The 18,107-nt window shown below is 45.6% G+C and overlaps 7 protein-coding genes across 7 annotated transcripts; 5 read left to right on the plus strand and 2 right to left on the minus strand.

The window, feature by feature from the left end:
• Window positions 1-2,341: 2,341 nt before the first annotated feature.
• Window positions 2,342-3,801, plus strand: PHATRDRAFT_41583 (predicted protein; the record flags this gene model as incomplete). The annotated part of the gene is made up of 2 exons (XM_002185511.1): window positions 2,342-2,389; window positions 2,551-3,801. The coding sequence occupies 2 exons, from the start codon at window positions 2,342-2,344 to the stop codon at window positions 3,799-3,801; spliced, it is 1,299 nt and encodes a 432-aa protein (XP_002185547.1).
• Window positions 3,802-4,297: 496 nt separating this feature from the next.
• PHATRDRAFT_41584 (predicted protein) lies at window positions 4,298-5,092 on the minus strand (the record flags this gene model as incomplete). Its single annotated transcript, XM_002185535.1, has 2 exons — window positions 4,298-4,954; window positions 4,985-5,092. 2 exons carry the CDS (start codon window positions 5,090-5,092, stop codon window positions 4,298-4,300), a joined length of 765 nt encoding a protein of 254 aa, XP_002185571.1.
• A 1,159-nt stretch (window positions 5,093-6,251) lies between these two features.
• PHATRDRAFT_50590 (predicted protein) lies at window positions 6,252-8,778 on the plus strand (the record flags this gene model as incomplete). Its single annotated transcript, XM_002185512.1, has 2 exons — window positions 6,252-6,719; window positions 7,041-8,778. 2 exons carry the CDS (start codon window positions 6,252-6,254, stop codon window positions 8,583-8,585), a joined length of 2,013 nt encoding a protein of 670 aa, XP_002185548.1. The 3' UTR covers window positions 8,586-8,778.
• A 2,960-nt stretch (window positions 8,779-11,738) lies between these two features.
• PHATRDRAFT_17109 (predicted protein) lies at window positions 11,739-12,257 on the plus strand (the record flags this gene model as incomplete). Its single annotated transcript, XM_002185513.1, has 1 exon — window positions 11,739-12,257. A coding segment is annotated over one exon (519 nt), but the record flags the coding sequence as incomplete, so codon positions are not given.
• Window positions 12,258-13,338: 1,081 nt separating this feature from the next.
• On the plus strand, window positions 13,339-15,253 carry PHATRDRAFT_50592 (predicted protein). The gene is made up of 3 exons (XM_002185514.1): window positions 13,339-13,787; window positions 13,871-14,352; window positions 14,424-15,253. The coding sequence occupies exons 1-3, from the start codon at window positions 13,438-13,440 to the stop codon at window positions 15,164-15,166; spliced, it is 1,575 nt and encodes a 524-aa protein (XP_002185550.1). The 5' UTR covers window positions 13,339-13,437; the 3' UTR covers window positions 15,167-15,253.
• Window positions 15,254-15,330: 77 nt separating this feature from the next.
• On the minus strand, window positions 15,331-16,655 carry PHATRDRAFT_50593 (predicted protein; the record flags this gene model as incomplete). Its single annotated transcript, XM_002185536.1, has 2 exons — window positions 15,331-16,562; window positions 16,616-16,655. 2 exons carry the CDS (start codon window positions 16,653-16,655, stop codon window positions 15,331-15,333), a joined length of 1,272 nt encoding a protein of 423 aa, XP_002185572.1.
• Window positions 16,656-17,330: 675 nt separating this feature from the next.
• Window positions 17,331-17,971, plus strand: PHATRDRAFT_50594 (predicted protein). Its single transcript, XM_002185515.1, has one exon. The coding sequence runs from the start codon at window positions 17,385-17,387 to the stop codon at window positions 17,892-17,894; it is 510 nt and encodes a 169-aa protein (XP_002185551.1). The 5' UTR covers window positions 17,331-17,384; the 3' UTR covers window positions 17,895-17,971.
• The last annotated feature ends 136 nt before the right edge of the window (window positions 17,972-18,107 follow it).

Here is an 18,107-nt window from a genome sequence, read left to right on the forward strand (position 1 = left end):
TGAAGTCGCCGAATATGCCGTTGCTAACAAACTGCTTCATGAGCCAGCTTTTGCTTGGTGGGCACCAGACGTATTGCAGAAACGTGATTGTATTATTTCCGCGGTAAAGACGAGATACCTTAAACGGACTCACAAGTTTGGTATTTGTATGCCAAAATCGGTCAAGCAAGCTCTCGAGATTGACCGAGGTACTAACACTTCATTGTGGTCGGATGCAATCAAGAAGGAAATGACAAATGTTATGCCAGCATTTAAAATTCTTGATCAGGATGCTCCTAAACCAGTTGCTCATACATGGATACCATGTCACATGATATTTGATATCAAAATGGATTTTACTCGCAAAGCCAGATTCGTCGCCGGGGGACATGTTACAGATCCGCCGAGTTCGATTACATATGCCAGTGTTGTTTCGCGCGATAGTGTTCGCATTGCTTTACTCATCGCATCTTTGAATTCTTTGGATATACTTGGTGCCGATGCGCAGAATGCATATTTGAATGCTCCAGTTCGCAAAAAGGTATATACAACATGTGGTCCAGAGTTCGGAAAGTCAGTGGAAGGTCATTATGCACTTATTGTTTGTGCGTTATATGGTTTGAAGTCGAGTGGGGCAGCATGGCGTGCTCACTTAGCTGCGACAATGGAGGAGTTGCATTTTATCTCTTGTCTTGCAGATCCAGATGTTTGGCTTAGACCAGCTCAGAAACAGCGATGGTCGATGAGTTCCAAGAATTATGTGAAACAAGCAGTTGCAAATGTTGAAAAGGATTTGGATGAAGTTGGAAAACGTTTATCTACAAAGATTACGTCACCTATGTCGTCAAATTATCGACCGGAGCTCGATGTTTCCCCTGTGTTGGATGCGGAACGTGCTAACTATTTCCAGTCACAGATAGGAGTTTTGAGATGGGCAGTTGAAATTGGTCGCATTGATATAATGTGTGAGGTGTCTATGCTCTCATCTTTTCTCGCGATGCCGCGTGAAGGACATCTAGCTGCAGTTTTTCATATTTTCGGATATTTGAAGTCACATCACAAGTCTCGATTGGTATTTGATGATTCTTATCCGGTGATTGACAACAGCTTTAACGATGATGCGGATTGGACAGATTTTCACGGTGATGTTAAAGAGCCTATCCCACCGAATGCTCCAGAACCACGTGGTAAGGTGGTGGAAATTATAGCTTTTGTTGACGCTGACCATGCGGGAGACCGTGTTACTCGTCGTTCTCGAACAGGTGTTTTGATTTATATCAATCGTTCTCCGATTATGTGGTTCTCAAAGCGTCAGAATTCAGTTGAAACGTCTACTTTTGGTAGTGAGTTTGTTGCATTAAAGATTGCTACTGAAATGATACAAGGTCTACGATACAAGTTACGTATGATGGGTATTCCTATTGATGGTCCGGCTAAAGTTCTTTGTGACAATATGTCGGTTGTATACAATACTACGGCACCAGAATCAGTGTTGAAAAAGAAAAGTAACGCGATAGCGTATCATTTCGTACGTGAGAATGTTGCCATGAAAGTGATTAAGATTGCATATGAACCATCAGAATCAAATTTAGCGGATATACTTACGAAGGTTCAAACAGGTCCAGTGAGACAGGCTATCATACAAAGTATTTTATGGTGATTCAAGTTAGAAGAAGGGTTTGCCGACTTTCCCGTTCTCAACAAGTTCAGTGTTGGGACAAATTGCATTTGCATTATATTTGTCATTGCATGCAGTGTCGAAGTTTTATTTTTATTTGGTTCCCTATTTTTCCCAATGTGGTTTTGATGGGATACATTTCGGCAAGATTATGTTCATGGTCTCAATGTGAGGGGACTAGAAAAACCCTACGACAGGCATATCGGGGTTCATTATCCCTTTATCTTGGGTTTATGCTTATAAGTCTTTGTTTTACGTCTTTTTATCGTATCTACAGTCCTTTGGTCCCTCTGACACGTTTTAGCCCGTTATCGTTGCAGTTTTCTAATATGTTCCAAATGTCTCAACCGTAGCGTCTCCAAATCCGGGTTAGCATGATTTGATAACTCCAAACGTAACGAAACAGTCAAGAAATGCGATGACTTTCTGGCAATGATACGGTCGAGCAGTCAAAAGCGCACACAGCCAATATCTCCTCAAAGACACAAGGATGGTATGGCGAACGACGAATAAAATGCTGTATTCACTGCCATAAACTGTACATCACAAGCACGGAGCTCAGGACCCATAAGAGTTGACTGTGATGGCAGTGAATATGACAATGTCTCCTGGAGTGCGGTACCCACGAGCTCTTTCTAAAGCGCTGCCTTTCCTTGCCGCACCGTCGTACGCTAACGCCTGACGATGGCGCTTATGTTACGCAAGAACTTGAATGTACGCACGGGCCTAACAGTAAGCACATCCGGTTCATCCATGATCCTTGAGTGAAACAAAGGGTTCTGTTACAATCCTACGAGCTAGCCCCCAATCCTGCAACCAGCACGAAAAGGAATAACGGGTGAGGGACTGCTTTGCTGTTAGTAGTAGCAAAAGTCCTTATCGTCAAATTTTAGTCACAGTCCAACACTCCAATTGTGGAGATCGAACAACCAGCTATGCTAGAACAACTCGAAAATTCTACCGTATACAATCCTGCCGTTGAAGGCTCCAAAGATTCGGCTCAAATCGAAAGAGAAAGCGCTTCTTTTGACGCAGATGAAGATCATCTGACCGCTGAAACTGGACTTTCGGATGAAGCATTGCAATTGCTGCTCCAGTTTCAGAGCCTCGGGTGCCGCTTCGCAGACGACATCAACGATGGCACAAAGGACATTATCACGAGCAAAACCGTCTGCGTTTCCTACACGGCCAGAGACTCGCAAGTGATTGCCGAAACTTATCGGCGCCTGCAAGAAAAGGCAGAGAATGCTGCTCAAGACTATGCATCGCAATTGGAATCTCGAGTGATCCAGGATCTACAAGGATTTGACTGTATAAACTCCTGTGCTCCACAGCGTTTGAAAGAAGATATGTTTGGCGCTCTTCAAAGAGACGGAGTTGTCCGACTGAATCACGTTTTGGATGCGGATAGTTGCGAGCGATGTCTCGAAAGCATCAATCGATCGTTGGAAGAGGTAGATTCCTCGGACACTATCGGTTTTGGCAATGTTTTCTCGCGCAAGTGTCGGTATGATATGTATTTGCGACCTCAAGGTGTCTACCGCGAAGCGCTGCAGACTCTCTTATCTTCCAAGCATTCCGCTTTGGGAGCTCTTCTCGACCGTTGCTTGTCCGTGTCAAACCAAGGGGAAGCCCACATTGGCCAAAATGTACCTTGCAATTTTGGTCGATTTCACGAACTGTCGACTTTGATTGCCGATCCGGGAGCCGCTCCCCAACCCATTCACCCGGACGCTGGATATGCGCCGCACGCTCCCATGTGGACTTGTTTTGTCGCTCTCCAAGATATAAGTCCGGAAATGGGTCCGACAGTTTTCTTGCCTGGCACACATACCGAGACGTCTCACGCACTCTTAAAAGATCCCGCGCGGAAAGATGCGTTTCTCAGTGGATGCACATACAAGCAAGGCCTTCTGAGAGCTGGTGACGTTGCTGTCATGGATGCGCGAACGCTTCACTTTGGTAACGCCAATGAGAGCAAGCATCGACGAACTCTTTTTTACTTTACTATTCGAAATCCGGCTCACGGATCGGATCCTTCTGACTTTCCACCTTGTGGCAGCCTGTTTGAAGATGTAGAAGGTCTTACAATCGAGAGTCTACGCAATGAAAATGGGGGAAAGTTGCTCCTTGACAAACAATAGCGTTGCGAACGATCTAATTGCATCAGATTCAATTGTTCTTACATATAAACAATGAAAATTATTGTCTGTCTTACATGCTTACCACAAAGGTCCTCTATAAATATGGATCTCGTACAATGGCAATAGGCTCATGTTGAAAGGATTGCCAAGAAGATGTCTATTGGAAAAGCGATACCAATTTGGAACAGGATGGCCATACCAGACCACTGCCAGTCATTCTTTGCATCCCGTACACGTTGAAAAGAGTTTGATGCAGTATTTGTGCAATGGCTCTTCACCAGGTGCTGAGACAAAAACCATTGCACCTACGTTCACAAAAGTCTGATACTGATAATTGTAAATGGTGGGTTTATTACAAAGTGGTACTCTTGCCGTTCCGTTTACAATGCATAAAGCTGTGGTTGATGCGATTAGCCTACCCTAATTGATCACGCGGTCACCATATAAAAAATTGAAATTCCATATAGGTCTGCCACAAGAAAGCATCGCCGCCTCGTCAAACAAAACATGAATCGCTTTTAATATCATGGCTCTTTTTGACTCTACTGGCCATGACAAAATTGGATTGCAGGTATAAGCAGGCGTCAATCAGCCACAGCAGTGATGACACGATGGCCCATGTGTCGAAGTGCGCCGAAACGCGCACGTCGTCTAACATGGAGTCCATTAAGGATCCAATCAAAAAGGATAAATCACAGAGGTCCTCCAGTACCTCAGGATTGGCCCAAACCCGCAGAACATGATGGGATTTGTTTTCTGTTTGTTCACTTGTGACTCTCAACCTAGGATAAGTACTCCTCCCAGTCGTGGAAAACAAAGTTATGGTCAGAGCCAACGTTGAGCGCGCCCGTCCAGACGTGTTGGCCTGGTGGTACGAGAACTGCGACAAAGCCAAGAGGGCAGCGATATAAAACGTCGCGGCAGCAAGTATTGATCTACGGTGAGCTGTGTACTTGTGCAGATGCTGATGCCAAACAAGTGTCGAAAGTTGGGATGCGGATGCTGTTGTTGATACATTTGAATCAGTTGACATGGATTGGTAGCTATTCCACTCCTTGACCATTTTTTTCTTGGATTTTTCACGCTCTCTAATTTGTTGAGCCCATTGCAGATCAGCAAGACCATTGAAATGATAGACAAGTGGAGCAAGGGCCTAACCATTCAACAATTAGTAGTTGTCAACTTTGGTCCGTGCAGCAAGCGCCTCCCAGATGGACTGTGCCATGTTCAGAACACCTCCCAGAATAAAAGACCATTGGAACAGAAGGACCATTGAAAATCCTCCTTGCATTGTTCCATGTATTGTAAAACAAACAACACAAATGTGTCTTCCACCTTGGACAAGTGCAAATTGTGTAGATGCAGTGGTTTGTCAACAACTTGTTTGCAACGTCTACAATTTGTTGACAGTCCATTGTCATTGTCAAATCCTCAAATAAGCTCACTGTAAGTGTGGATCTACAGCAGCAAAGTTTGAATGCTACAGTTGCCCCCCTCACTGCAGGAGTTGCCTACCAGTATGTGCATTTTGCTCCAACATTGCCTGTAAAGGAACCCTAGCAACACTCAAAACAAAAGTATTTTTGAGCGTGTCAACAAAGTTCATTTCTTTGAGCAGCTTCATAATAGAAGATACAGAAGTGATACTGTGCTCTTGTGCAATGAAAACAATTGAATGTTTGCATTACCGGATTTGATTCTTACCAGCTGACCTTTACTGTCAGTAAACTTCTCCTCCTGACAAGGAAAATCCATTGAATAAGGATCTCAAATGGGACTGTTACAGGAAAGATAAAATTTTTGGCAATTTGGAAACTCCTCCACAGACGGTTTGCGGGTAGGTATAGCCACACAATGCTACAATTTGATACTACTATGTAGATAAAATTGTTTTGTTATTTAGCATTGTTTGTTGGAATTCATCATTTATGCCAACAAAAGTTTGACATTTTCAACAAAACAAGGGTGGGCTCCATGAAAACTACCTGGGCATCCAACTGGCCCCCAATGACTCCAAGCCTGGCTGCCTTAACAAGCTAGAATTGTTGCAAAAGGAACCAAAGAATTGGAGATACTTTTGTAGGCAAAACCAAGAGGACCAATTGACTAATTGTGATTGTCTGATTGATTTACATTAGGAATAACGAACCCCGTACAGATGCTTGACATAGGGTTTTTATAATGCAACTGACAGTCACTGTGACAGTGAAGTGACGGCAAAGACAGTGGGCGGGTGCGCTACTAATTTCCTCGCGCCGCCAAGACGGCGTTTGACTGTCGATCGACTACTGCTTCATAGGAGAAATTCTGTCTATAAACTGCAACAGAGAGCATATCCACTCAAAACAACACAGAATTGCATCGTACTAGTTGCTAAGCAAATACATGTTTAGTTGGCATATTAACGCGGCTACGCAAAAGAGCAGCGTTTCTTGGTAAGCGAATAAAGAATGTTTGAGGTGGTGCTCGGGTCCGGACCCTGGATCGAAGCGTGGCGTAATCAGTCAGCAAGAACCCTCGAGCTGCTAGATCTTCCCTCTTGCGATGCGCTTTCTGTCGCATTTCGTGAAGCGTCAACGGATAGCTATCAAGCAATCCAAAGTGTCTACGTCTTTCTGTACTTGGCCTTGCGACCGATGCTTTTGCTTTTTCATTACGCTGCGAAAACGATATTTTTGTTCCTGTATAAGCACATAATTGTCCAAGGTTTGTATCGAAATGGTCTTTCACAAGCAAGGGAATGGTCAGTCCGATTGTTTTACTTCCAGAGGTCTTTGACTCGAAAGCAGGTACTAGGGGAAGCTTCTTTCATGGTGCTATTCGTCGGTCTGTACAAACTTCGCCGACACGTGCAGGACAAGCAGTATTACCAACGCATACTGGTTTGGTATGATCGAAGAAAACTTCAAATAGTAAAGGTAAGTTGTAATGATTGTTATACATGCATTGTGGGCAAGTGAAGATTTCCAATAGACCTGGAGAACCTGGCAGTGCCTGGCGCCGTTGCGAGTAGTCTTGTTGTTTCTCTTGGGAGGACTTTACCATAAAAACATTGTCGGAGTGACATTCCTCATTTAATTGGAATTTCGTCGGTAACGGATATGCTTTGGATTGCCGCAATGCTCACAGTCAAGGATGTTCGTGGAGTGTTGAGTGTAGACTTGATGACCATGGAACACAATTTTTAACCTTGTCATTCCTATGTTTGCTTCTCACCGTCGCTTGCAACAACTGAACAGTCTTACGAGAGCGGAGTCGATCGAATAGCAACTGTATCGTTGGTGTTGGCTGCCATGACACCGCATATGGTCTTCCTGACTTGTTGTGCCGGTATCAAGTTATTGTTTCCTTCTCTAATTACGGTTGTGGCGTGTAATTCGCCCCTCTCGGGCTTGCTATCGCGCTGGATTCCATGGATTGCTACCGTGACCGTCATTCATGACCGTTTCACGAACCCTCTGGAAAAAGACTCGGTTGGATACACAGGCGAAGGAAAGGAGAATTCTCGAAAAACTGAAGCAATTTCTCCGCCTTCTTCGAGTAAGACAGCTCAGGACAAACAACGTCCTCGACATCCTTTGACACCCAAAACAAGTGGATTCTTCCCTCGTACACCTCCCTCAAACAAGAAGCGCCCCCGAAGCCGTCGCTCGTCCGTAGGCAGTCCGTTACAAAGAATTCTTCGTCGCAATTCCGAACCCCTAGACGAAGAAGAAATCTACTGGATCCAGTACTGGTCGGTGCATGCTACTCTCCAGCTCAGCAAAGCAATCGCTAGTTTTGTTCCTGTGCTTGTGAGCTTAGGGCGCTATACATGGATAACAGCCGGTCTCCAGCAGCTCGAATTGGCTTTCTATGTATGGATCTACATTTTACCATGGATTATACCCGAGACCGTCGGTGGTATGTCCCTTGCCGAAGCCCGACCCTTGCCGCTATTAGCAAAACTCGTTGGACCATTTTTCTCTACGACTCATGAGCAAATTTCGTCGGTTGTGACGACGGACTTTTGGCAAGCCCAGATAGTCAGTCGGTTGGAGGGAATTCTCAAGGTATTTGTGTTTCTTCAATTGTTGTCCAAAGACAGCGCGGGCTCTCTTGTCCTCTGTCTGCAAGAGGGTCGCAGTCTTCTGGTTCCTGGCTTGACTCTATTCATGCCAGGTTTCATCACATCCTTTGGAGTGGCGTATGTCCAATTTGTTCTACCTCTTTCACGCACTGCTAGGGGCTCTACCATTCCGACAACTAGCCAACTTCAGTATTGGGTACTTCACGTCTTGCTGTCTTCGTTGTTCTGTAACTTGGCAAGTATATTGTGGTGGATCCCATTCTCGTCTCACGCCATCTTTGTGGCGTGGGCTTACATCTCGATCCCTCAAAAAACAGTATCATGCTACGAAAGTGTGCGAGAAGAACTTCAATCCTTTGGAATTTTAGAAGGTGGCGATAAACCAAGTATAGAGCAAACCCGTACAGCGAAAGTGGTCCGCTGGGTGATTCATTCTTTGCCGGCTGCAGCTGAAGTTGATGGAGGAGGCATATCATCGATTGACAACACAGCACAGTCTGAAAGTGGCTCCGCCGACATTTCTCTGTTGGACCGACCACACGAAGACCCTCCAACCCCTGAAAGCCCATTTTCCGCCCGTGGTGTTTCCAGAGACGACGAGGGCTACGTAGAAGGTGATGACTGTACTCTTGAGACCGCGCGCCAATTTAGGAGGCGTAATACAACCCGTCTATGTCGAGCAAGAGACACCACAAAAAATTCGAAGGCGGCATAGGTCAAACCGGTCATCATCAAAAGAGAATGCGCGCAGCAGATGATACAAGAATTCATCTTCGAATGATTAGAATAGAAGAAACAACCATTGCAGTGATTTGAGTTACAGTTATTGCGGTGTACTTGCGGATTGTTGGCACCCAACTGCCTGAGCTAGCGCAAATAAGTACTTTATAAAAGATAGTCACTACCTTAAAAATATGTCTCTATTTCAGTTTATGGCAAGTTCGTCCAACCGAAACTCTCACTGCCAAACGGCAAAATACAAAGAGATTCAATGTATGATACTGGCACTTATATTATTATCTGCCAACAGCGTTGCCAAAGTCCGACAACATGAAAATAGCTGTAACTGTCAATTATGGAGAAAGACACCAGGATATGGACTACCATAGTCCCAAAACTAAAATGTCCCCATCCCCAAAGCGGACGACGTCTGTCGGCTTACTCTTCTGCAGGTAGTGGAGCTACGACTACGGCACAGTCGAGTCGGTACGAGCATTTGTCCCCGATTCTCTCCACTATAACTCGAAACAACCTGCTGCATTTATAAAACCGGCGCTGGTAAAGAGAATCTTCTGAGCCTTTTCCAGTTTGCGGCAAAGTACTCAAGTCAGTTTTGCACTGGTTATTCCCATGTCGAATCAAAAGACACAGCACCAAGAACACGAAGCCTTCAAAAGTCGGTACGTTTCTGTTCACTGTCAGATGCGCCGTGATCAAAACTTGAAGCTTTGCGAAAAATTAGGGTCAATGAATCTCTATTTTACCCTGGAAGTTAAAGCTTTAGCTGACAGCGAATTGCCGTCTCTCCATACGCGTGATACTAACATTCTACGCGTTTTGCAAAAATAGTCTCGTCGATGATGTTCTTGGTCAAGAAACGGGCGACAAGGTGCCAATGGAAAAGGTTGTTATGCTGATTTGGGCCTTTCGCGATGACCCGACTGTCGTCACTTTCATGGCTCGTTTCGTCGGAAAGGTACGCGTAGCAATGACTGGTTGGTCGTGAAAACGAACACAAGCGACAGAACAATTGGATAATGTTTTCTCGACCACTATCTCTGTTGTTTCTCATCTGATGAACGTTTTTTGCACTTTCGCACAGTTTGCCGGTTCGCGACATGTGTTCGATGGTATAGAGTTTTACCTACCACAGTTGGCGCATATGATCATCCACTTGGAAGTTGATTGGGCTGACGCCATCCTGGAGCGCTTTGCTCTCGTGATCGCCCAACAGTCACTTCATTTTGCCCTCCAACTAAACTGGATATTGCAAGGAGCTCTACAGGACTATCAGCCCGAGTTGGAAGATGGAAGTGCCAATCCGACCTATGATTCCGTCTCTTACAAGCGATGTCTGCAGCTTTTGCGTAACGTCGAGCGGTGCGTAGTATATGGCAAGCCCAGGGCTCAAGAACTACAGAAACTCTACGAAACGGGGAAAATTAGCAAGGCCGAGCTGGTCATGCTCGATCAAGCAGATCGACGTTTTAACGCGCTGCAGATCACGCAGGATGAAGCGACCGACAATCTTTTGACGCTTGATGGGTGGCTGGGAGTCCAATTCCCCTACGATTCCATGAAAGGAACTACAGAGTCAAAGTTTTATCAACGATTTTGCGTGTTAGAGGGACACGTTCTCAACTGTTACCGTCCCACCAGTGGCTGTAAGTCTACCTTGAAGTTCGATCGCGCCATGTCTCTGCAGCAAGCCCAAGTAACAGAAGGAACCAGCAATACGATTCGAGTAAAAACTCAGATATACGAATTCCGTTTACAACTGACGAGCGCTGAAGAAACCAAGCACTGGGCTCGACGTCTTATGGAAGAAGCCGAAACGTCGGCGCTGTTTCAAAATGGTGAGAGGGAAAAACGACTTGTTCAGGATCTGAGTCCAGCACAACGCGACCGCTATCAATTTTACAAAGATGAGCGCCAATTCGTAAACGATGTTGTACAAGTTGCGGAAGACTTGCGGTTTAAGGACCGCGGCGAACGCAAAAAGCTAGCTCCGCTCCTAATGGCGAAGCTTTCTATTCCTGACCGATGTTACTTGCCGCTATGCAACTCGTCTGACATATGGCGACGAGTGTCGGGGTGCGTACCAAGCGAAACCCGTGTCTTTAACACCAAAGAACGATGTCCAGTTGTCATGCAGTTTCTTGCTAAACGAGGGGAGACGCAACTTGATTCAAATTTGGATGTGGCGGACTACATGCACGCATATTTGGAGGTCTCTGATGAAAACGCAGAGGTGATGGAGAGTGTGGCCGAAGATGGCGATGAATTGGATGAGGAAAAAGTAGAAGAGAAGAGCGAAACTAATTTGGAACTTGACGAGCTCAAAGGATCCAAGCACGACAGCGTATGGCTGGATGACGAGGAAGCTGAGCCACCAACAACCACGAACAAAGACGGCAAAGGAAATCGTCGTGTTCAGCGCTTGGTACGTGACTCCGTTGCATTACCCGCTATGCTGGCGAAACGGATGAAGCCCCATCGTCATGAAAGCCGAAGACGCATCAGTGTGGTCGACAAGCAAACGTCTATGCAACCTATGGTTCCTATCTTGGAAGGTACTCGTAGTGTCGAAATTCACCAATCCAGGGTGTCTCAAGGAGACGATAGCGACAATGGTTCTGTTGGTAGCATGTCACATGTTTCTGTTGAACGAAGTAGTGTTTTAATCAAGGATACCATTCTATTAGGTGACTTGGACGAGGGAGATATTGGTGTCGAAAGCATCAATCGTGCTAAAGCTTTTGTTAGCGGTGGAGAGAGCTGGGCGGAAAAGACTGGTCGCATGCTCGAAAGCGCTAGGAAGCATTCGGTTGACTCAGAAGGTGTCCAGTTGGAGATTGCGAGCTGCCTTGCAAAGTCAAACGATGATTTGCGACAGGAGGTTTTTGTTATGCAGATGATTCACTACTACAAGTCCGTTTTTGCTCAAGCGAAACTTCCTCTGTGGCTTAAAACGTACCGCATACTGAGTACAAGCAAAGATACTGGAATTCTGGAACTTTTGACCGATGCAACATCGATAGATGGTCTCAAAAAATCCGATGGCTTCCCTGTCGAAGGAGGTCTACGCAAGTACTTTGAAATTGTTTACGGCAATCCAAATGACAAAGCCTTCAAAGCTGCTCAGAATAACTTTATGCAAAGTCTTGCTGGCTATGCTCTTGTATCTTATCTCTTGGGTTTAAAAGACCGTCACAACGGAAACATCATGATTGATACTCGTGGGCACTTGATTTTCATTGATTTCGGATTTGCACTGGGGATGGCACCGGGTCATGAGTTCAGTATGGAGAGAGCCCCATTTAAACTCACTAGGGAGTACATTGATGTCATGGGTGGTGTTGGATCCGAGTGTTACAAAGAGTTTCAGCGCCTGTTTGTTTCCGGGTTTGAAGAGTGCCGGAGAAACTCACAGATTGCTTTAGGCCTGGTAGAGATTATGATGTTCAAAAGCAATTATCCATGCTTTACTGGGGGACGCTATGGAAATGGTAAAGCATTGACAAAACTTGAAAAACGTTTGATGCTGAGAGTGCCGGACAAAAAGGTAAAAAAGAAGGCTCTTAACTTGATCCGTCGATCAAAGCAACATTTTGGAACCTACTTGTACGATGTGTTCCAACACGCCACTAATGGATACGCTCTTTAAAAGAGGAGCTGGGCCGAACGCACTAATGTAAAACCCCCTATTTTGCGTTTTTGAGCTCAAGCGTGAATCAAGCGTTCCTCAACATACATGTACGTTCTACGAACAAGCAATATTTTACCAGAACCGATTGATATATTGTTCTTTTATCGCTCGTCCAATGACTTTTGGACCGAAGGCCGCTACAAATTCCTTTTTCGGTGTCCCCCTTTGTTAAAAGTGATGTTTTTCAGAGGAAAAAGCGAAGGCAACATCAATAAAGGGAGGACTGAAGAAAAAGCCAATATCATAAGCCTATTTGAACCCACAGTCGTCTCCTTAGCTCAATGCGCACTCACTTGATCAAGCGAAAGTCAGTATAAGACTGGCCTCCAGCTATAGAATCCAATATTGACAACTTTGTTAGTGCGATTTTTTACGTCACTCGAAAGGCTAATGTTTACACGACGAATTTGAAACTTATGAGAAAAAGTATGGAACCATGTCCTCTATCTTGTCGACGCTCGTCATCCCTCTCAGTCGCAAATGCTGATCTGTACTGCTGCGTATCCATGAGATGTCTGAGGCTACATCTCTTTTTTATGTTCCGCATCATTCTTTATTGACAACCTGAACATCGGAAGGCAAGTGTGACGAATATGAGAGGTGATGGCATTCTGATAATTTCAAATGCTTCCAAGACAGAGGATGCTTCGTTTCTTGTTACAAGCAAGCAATGCAGGCGAAGACCCTCTCTGAAAGTCAGATTACAAGGCAATCGATGCTTTGTAACGGGTGATATACAAACCTTTTTTTCTTATGTAAATGATGAATGGACGTTTCTATATTTATTAGTACCGCCTAGTGCTCGTCCGTTGTGAGGTTTACCCACTGTCATCCAACCTACACTAACGTAACGGAAAGCAAATGGATAGATGGACAGGCGCTTTTGATGATTAACTGTAAAACGTTATTTAAGCTGCATCAAATATGGATTTGCTTCCGACAATGGCATGGAAAACTAGTATTTCGTTTCGCATTTTGTCAAGCTGAGACAAAACCATTTGAAACGGAATTCTCAATTCGCTTCGCCAAAACTCGCGCGCTGAAATGCTGCTTCCCCATCCAGTTCTACGGACGCCTTGCATAAGACAATTGATTGCTCAAGATAGCTTGTATCTTCTGTCAATAATATTTGTTGGCAATGAGGATTGGTTCTGTTTTCGCCCTGGTTTTGTATCTTCTACGAACTCAAATAGGAGCTTCTGACCTTGTTTACCTCGTCGAACCTTTGCTAAAATGGCAACGAACCCTTCCGGGCGGAGGTTCGATCAACGGTGCCTACATAGCGCCAAACAGGAACAACTTGTTTGTAATATCTAGTGTGTGTACGGTGCAAGCTTTGGATCCAAGAACGGGTGAGAGTGTCTGGACATACCAACCAGGCAATCCATCTACATGTTCAGGCGGAGTGACTTTCAGCGATGGCGTAGGTACACCTTACCTGACCTTCATAGAAAGCACAATAAATTTGGGGCCGACACCATTTTCAACGTAAGCACTGCTCAATGATAAATCTTTCGTCTCTGCTGCGCTTTTTCTTACCTCAACGCAAAACCATTTCGATTTTTTATCAGCCAAGTAGTCATTCTGGATCTTAACTCAGGCGTTCTATTGGCTAAATCAGCATTTCTGAGCGGGCAGGGGGCTGGAGAGCCACAAACTACAGAAGACGGACGGTACATTGTGGCAACATCGAACACGGCCAATATCGGGACTTTTGTCGTTATCGACACAAACGCTGTTGAAAACGGCATCGCTCCGATAGTTTTTGAAGAAAGCAATCCCAGCGGTCCTTTTTCGCCAGTCGGATTCTACCATAGGCCTACAACACCCATTTTTTTTGGTGGGAACACAAACGATGTTTTTGTTTGGGCCTTCGATCTGACTCAAATGCAGTTGGTAGGAACTGAGGCTATTGAAAACGGTCAGATTTTTTCTTTTCAATTTCCATCCAATTACGCAAACAACGGTGGCGGCCTTTCGGTAAAGACACTTGGGCCAAAAACTTCGTGGAAAGCGTCTACACGCCCTCTTTTATCGAACGGTGGCAAGAGCAGTAAGTACCGAATCAATACTATCAAGATGCAAGGATTTCGATACTAAAAATTTTCCCGACCACTTTTTTAGTGCACTGGGCAAACAGCGACGGCCGTTATCGCGTGTGGATCAATCGCACCGTTGATGATTCTCCAACCACAGTGCTGTCACTGCCAAGAGGAATACCTACATCTGTGTCTGCACACGCAGCTCCCGTACTTGGTCAAGATGAAACAAACCCATTCGTGTACCTCCTCGGCCCCAATCCCAGTGTTTTTCGATCAAACACAAACTTAACCACTTCAGTTGGTCTTGGCGTAGACTCCTTATTCACAGGACAAATTTTACTCTCTCCAAAAGAGGAATATATGTACATCGCAACTGAAGGTCGCCCGGAAACGTCGAGGGGCATTTTGTATCAAATCAAGAACGAAGAAAATAGTCTTACCGTCGACTGGTTGTTTCGTGCGGAGTCACCAATGTCCGGCGATCTTGCTCGTAGTACCGATGGTACAACAATCTTCTTCGGACAACGCGACGGGACTGTTTCGGCGCTTGAAGTCGCTGAAGCGGAGGAGGAGTTGCCGTCCTCAACTCCAGCAAGTGCTCCTGTTTTCGCCCCTGCAGTTTGTCGAGAAATTGGTGCAATTTGCGGTTCCACTACAACTGAGCGGCCGTGCTGTTTCCCATGGCTATGTGACGCGGGAGTGTGTCGTGTACCGTCAAGTCGCACTGATCCGAAGACCGCATTGAAATCTGACCTCACGACGGCTGGTAGCATCGGTATCCTCCGACCTCGAGGTACCATCAGGCGTGATCCTCTTCGAAATTAACTTTGCCGGAGCGCATGATCAAAGTGAATCACCTGAAGTTTATCTAATCATAGTCAGTAATCATTCTTAATGCACGTTATAGCCTTTACTTTTCATATAAATGCAAGACGCAGGCTTGATCACTCGGAGTAAAACTAATTGCTAAAATAGACCATTTCTTTTAGCTACTGACTTAAAGCGTATAAAATTTGTTCAATAACATAATTGCTGGATGTTCCCGCCTTTAGGTATTTCACATTCAAGTAGCCTTGATTGCTGTATAGTTCTTCGTCTCGTTTTTGCCCGTTTATTTGATAAAACAGTATCACTGTCGAGTCGCGAGCGCAAAACAAAGAGGATGCGGATCCCCCGCCATTGTTTGACAGGTACACGTGAGCTTGCGAAGCTTCCAATATTTGATCTTTCAAGGAAAGGCTAGCCATGTTTACAACGTGTACCGACGAGCGTCCGAAGGCATGTTGAATTGCGGGAATCATAGTGTCGAAAGACTCAATCCCGACGTGAGAATTACCGAAGGGTAAAGCAACCAGAATCCGTCCAGGTATTGCAGACTGCCGACTATATTGATTTCCAAGTTCAGGGCCAAATAAATTTGAAAAAACCCAGGCTCTCATGCAATATATACGCGATACCCGTTGGGCACCGCACGGACCAGTGCAACCGAAGTATGCCAGGTCACCGGTGCCGACAAGCACTACGGGAAGCTGGACAAAAATTCGAGGGTTCTCGTGATGGCTTTGCCGAAACAAATGCTTCATACTAAGGATGTCATCATTCTGTTCCTGAACGGGTTGAACACCCATTAAAGGAGCAACTCGTTTGTACATCTCGACACATTCTTTCCACCGAGAATGGTGATTACAGCGGTAGAAGAAGTCGTGCTCTTCGTTTGGAAAGGTGACAGGTATGTGCTGATAATTGGTAGACAGCGACGGGTTTCCGACCTCATCGGATGCGTACCCAAATATATCCAGCAATGAGAACAATGACAATAGATCATCAAACACGAAATGGCCAAAATTAAATACATAGCTCAGTTTGTACAAAAGAAAGACGGGCATCTTTTGATTTCGCAAAGCCGCCACACTTACAACATTGCTGTGATCTATTTCTGATGAATTTGAGTCGAATAGATGTAGCTTTGGGGTAAACGATGCGTTCCTACTCTCTGCAAAAACAAATTCGTGCCGTCGTTTTGGCTTGTTGTATAGACTGCGCGGCACATAGCCCTTACTGGTCGTGATTTGTTTTAGAAGCGCAGTGGTGTTCTCTCCCACGAGGCGCGATTGCAATGGCGAAGCGTAGTAGTGAAAGGTGCAGTCGAACGGTCGAAAATACAAGTTGCGAAACTGGCATGATCTTCCCACATAGTCAGGAATGCCAAACCGAGTTGGGTCTGGATGATCGGTAATACTGTGGTGCACACAGCGATGTGATGTATAGCGAGACTTGGAGCTGAAGTGCCGGGTCGCCAGTGGGCCTTCACCATGGTGAGTACTGTTCCTTAAAACAAGCTCATTCCACAAGTTGACTGTAGGCGTCCTAGCATGAACCGTCCGGTTCGCGACGGTTGGTACAGAGAATATCCGAAATGGAGACGACGAAGGCAGCCCGATGCGTGACACCGATGCTACGAGGGAAATAGCTACGCTGGTCGCCGCCAAGAAGGCGACTAATCGAATGCGACGACGACTTAAATGCATTCCTTGCTTAGTGGAGGACTAAGCTTGTGTTTACACTCAATTGCCGATTGCTCGGAGACATTCTTTCGTTATTGGAAGAGGCATGGTGAGCAGTCATTCATGTTTGATTGCCCTGTCAAAATCGTACCGCTATTTTATGCGTGTTGGCAGCTTCTACAAACTGTGTCGGTTGGGAAAGATTTAAAACTTCAAAATACAACTTACATATGGTATTCAACCTTTGAACTTTGATTTTTTGACCTATACTTCTATGGTTGAAGGTGGGAACCTTCCGAGGTTCTCAAAATTTTTTACATACATCGCTATCCTTAAGTTTATATATGTGTGATAAATGTGTATTGTACCAAATTTTGTAAGTGGTCACAAACCGGGAATAATCCCAGGATTGACAGTGAGTGTTCCAATCGCAGGCTAACTGTAAAGCTGCACGAGTTTGGAAATGAACGCTTCCAAAAAGTATACAAATCACACCTTGATAAAGCTGAACACCAATCACTTGATTGCGTTTCGGCAAAATGGCGTTTGGTTCTGTCCTCAACTCAGCCCTCGTTTTAGTGCTGGCAGTGGCTGTCCTGGCCCAAATCGCTCTTGCTCAAGATGTCGAAGGTCTGCCAAGTGCCACACCCAGCCAATCGCCTGCTTCCGCAATAACGGTGAGCGCCTTGCCGAGTACGGCGCCAACCATAGAACGCAGTGCAGCTCCTACTTCAATGCCTTCCTCTAGTCCTTTCGGCTCGCCGGCTGTCTGTAGCCGCGCAGGTGAGACTTGCAGTGGCGCGGGCGCCCTCCCCTGCTGCTTTCCCGCGTTGTGCGACCGCGCGAGCAGTGTTTGCGTGAAGACAACGGCCGCGGATTCGGCGGCCTTTAAAGATGGACTACGTAGGGACCTTCTGTGTGGACGCTCCGTTTCCCCTTCTGACTGTTCGCCTTTCGATCGTGTGCGTGGCGGAATTGTCACCCCCTCCACTCTCCGAGGCGGTCGAGGAGACGGTCGACGAGTACTTTTGAAAGGTTCATCGGAGTAAAAAAGGACCTGGAGAATGCTTCACCGATACTGAGTCTGTGTACCAAACTCAATCCACTGAACGAATCGAGAGTCGACTTGAGCATATACCGACAATGCATCCATTACGCTTAAAATTATGTTCCTTTGTAGTCTTCAGTGCTTTCTAGCGAGGCCGAACTATGGTGTTATTATGTGAAAAGAATCTGGGAAGCAACGAAGTTAGAAGCTGACC

The sequence above is a fragment of the Phaeodactylum tricornutum genome, chromosome 32, assembly GCF_000150955.2.
Source record: "Phaeodactylum tricornutum CCAP 1055/1 chromosome 32, whole genome shotgun sequence".
Taxonomy (NCBI): Eukaryota; Bacillariophyta; class Bacillariophyceae; order Surirellales; family Neidiaceae; genus Phaeodactylum; species Phaeodactylum tricornutum.

Excerpts from the sequence above, each read along its gene's own strand:
- PHATRDRAFT_50592 (XM_002185514.1), top strand. The coding sequence starts at position 13,438 with ATGAGGATTGGTTCTGTTTTCGCCCTGGTTTTGTATCTTCTACGAACT. Across the intron at positions 13,788-13,870 it reads GGGCCGACACCATTTTCAAC|CCAAGTAGTCATTCTGGATC; the intron begins GTAAGCACTGCT and ends ATTTTTTATCAG. Across the intron at positions 14,353-14,423 it reads ATCGAACGGTGGCAAGAGCA|TGCACTGGGCAAACAGCGAC; the intron begins GTAAGTACCGAA and ends CCACTTTTTTAG.
- PHATRDRAFT_50594 (XM_002185515.1), top strand. The coding sequence starts at position 17,385 with ATGGCGTTTGGTTCTGTCCTCAACTCAGCCCTCGTTTTAGTGCTGGCA.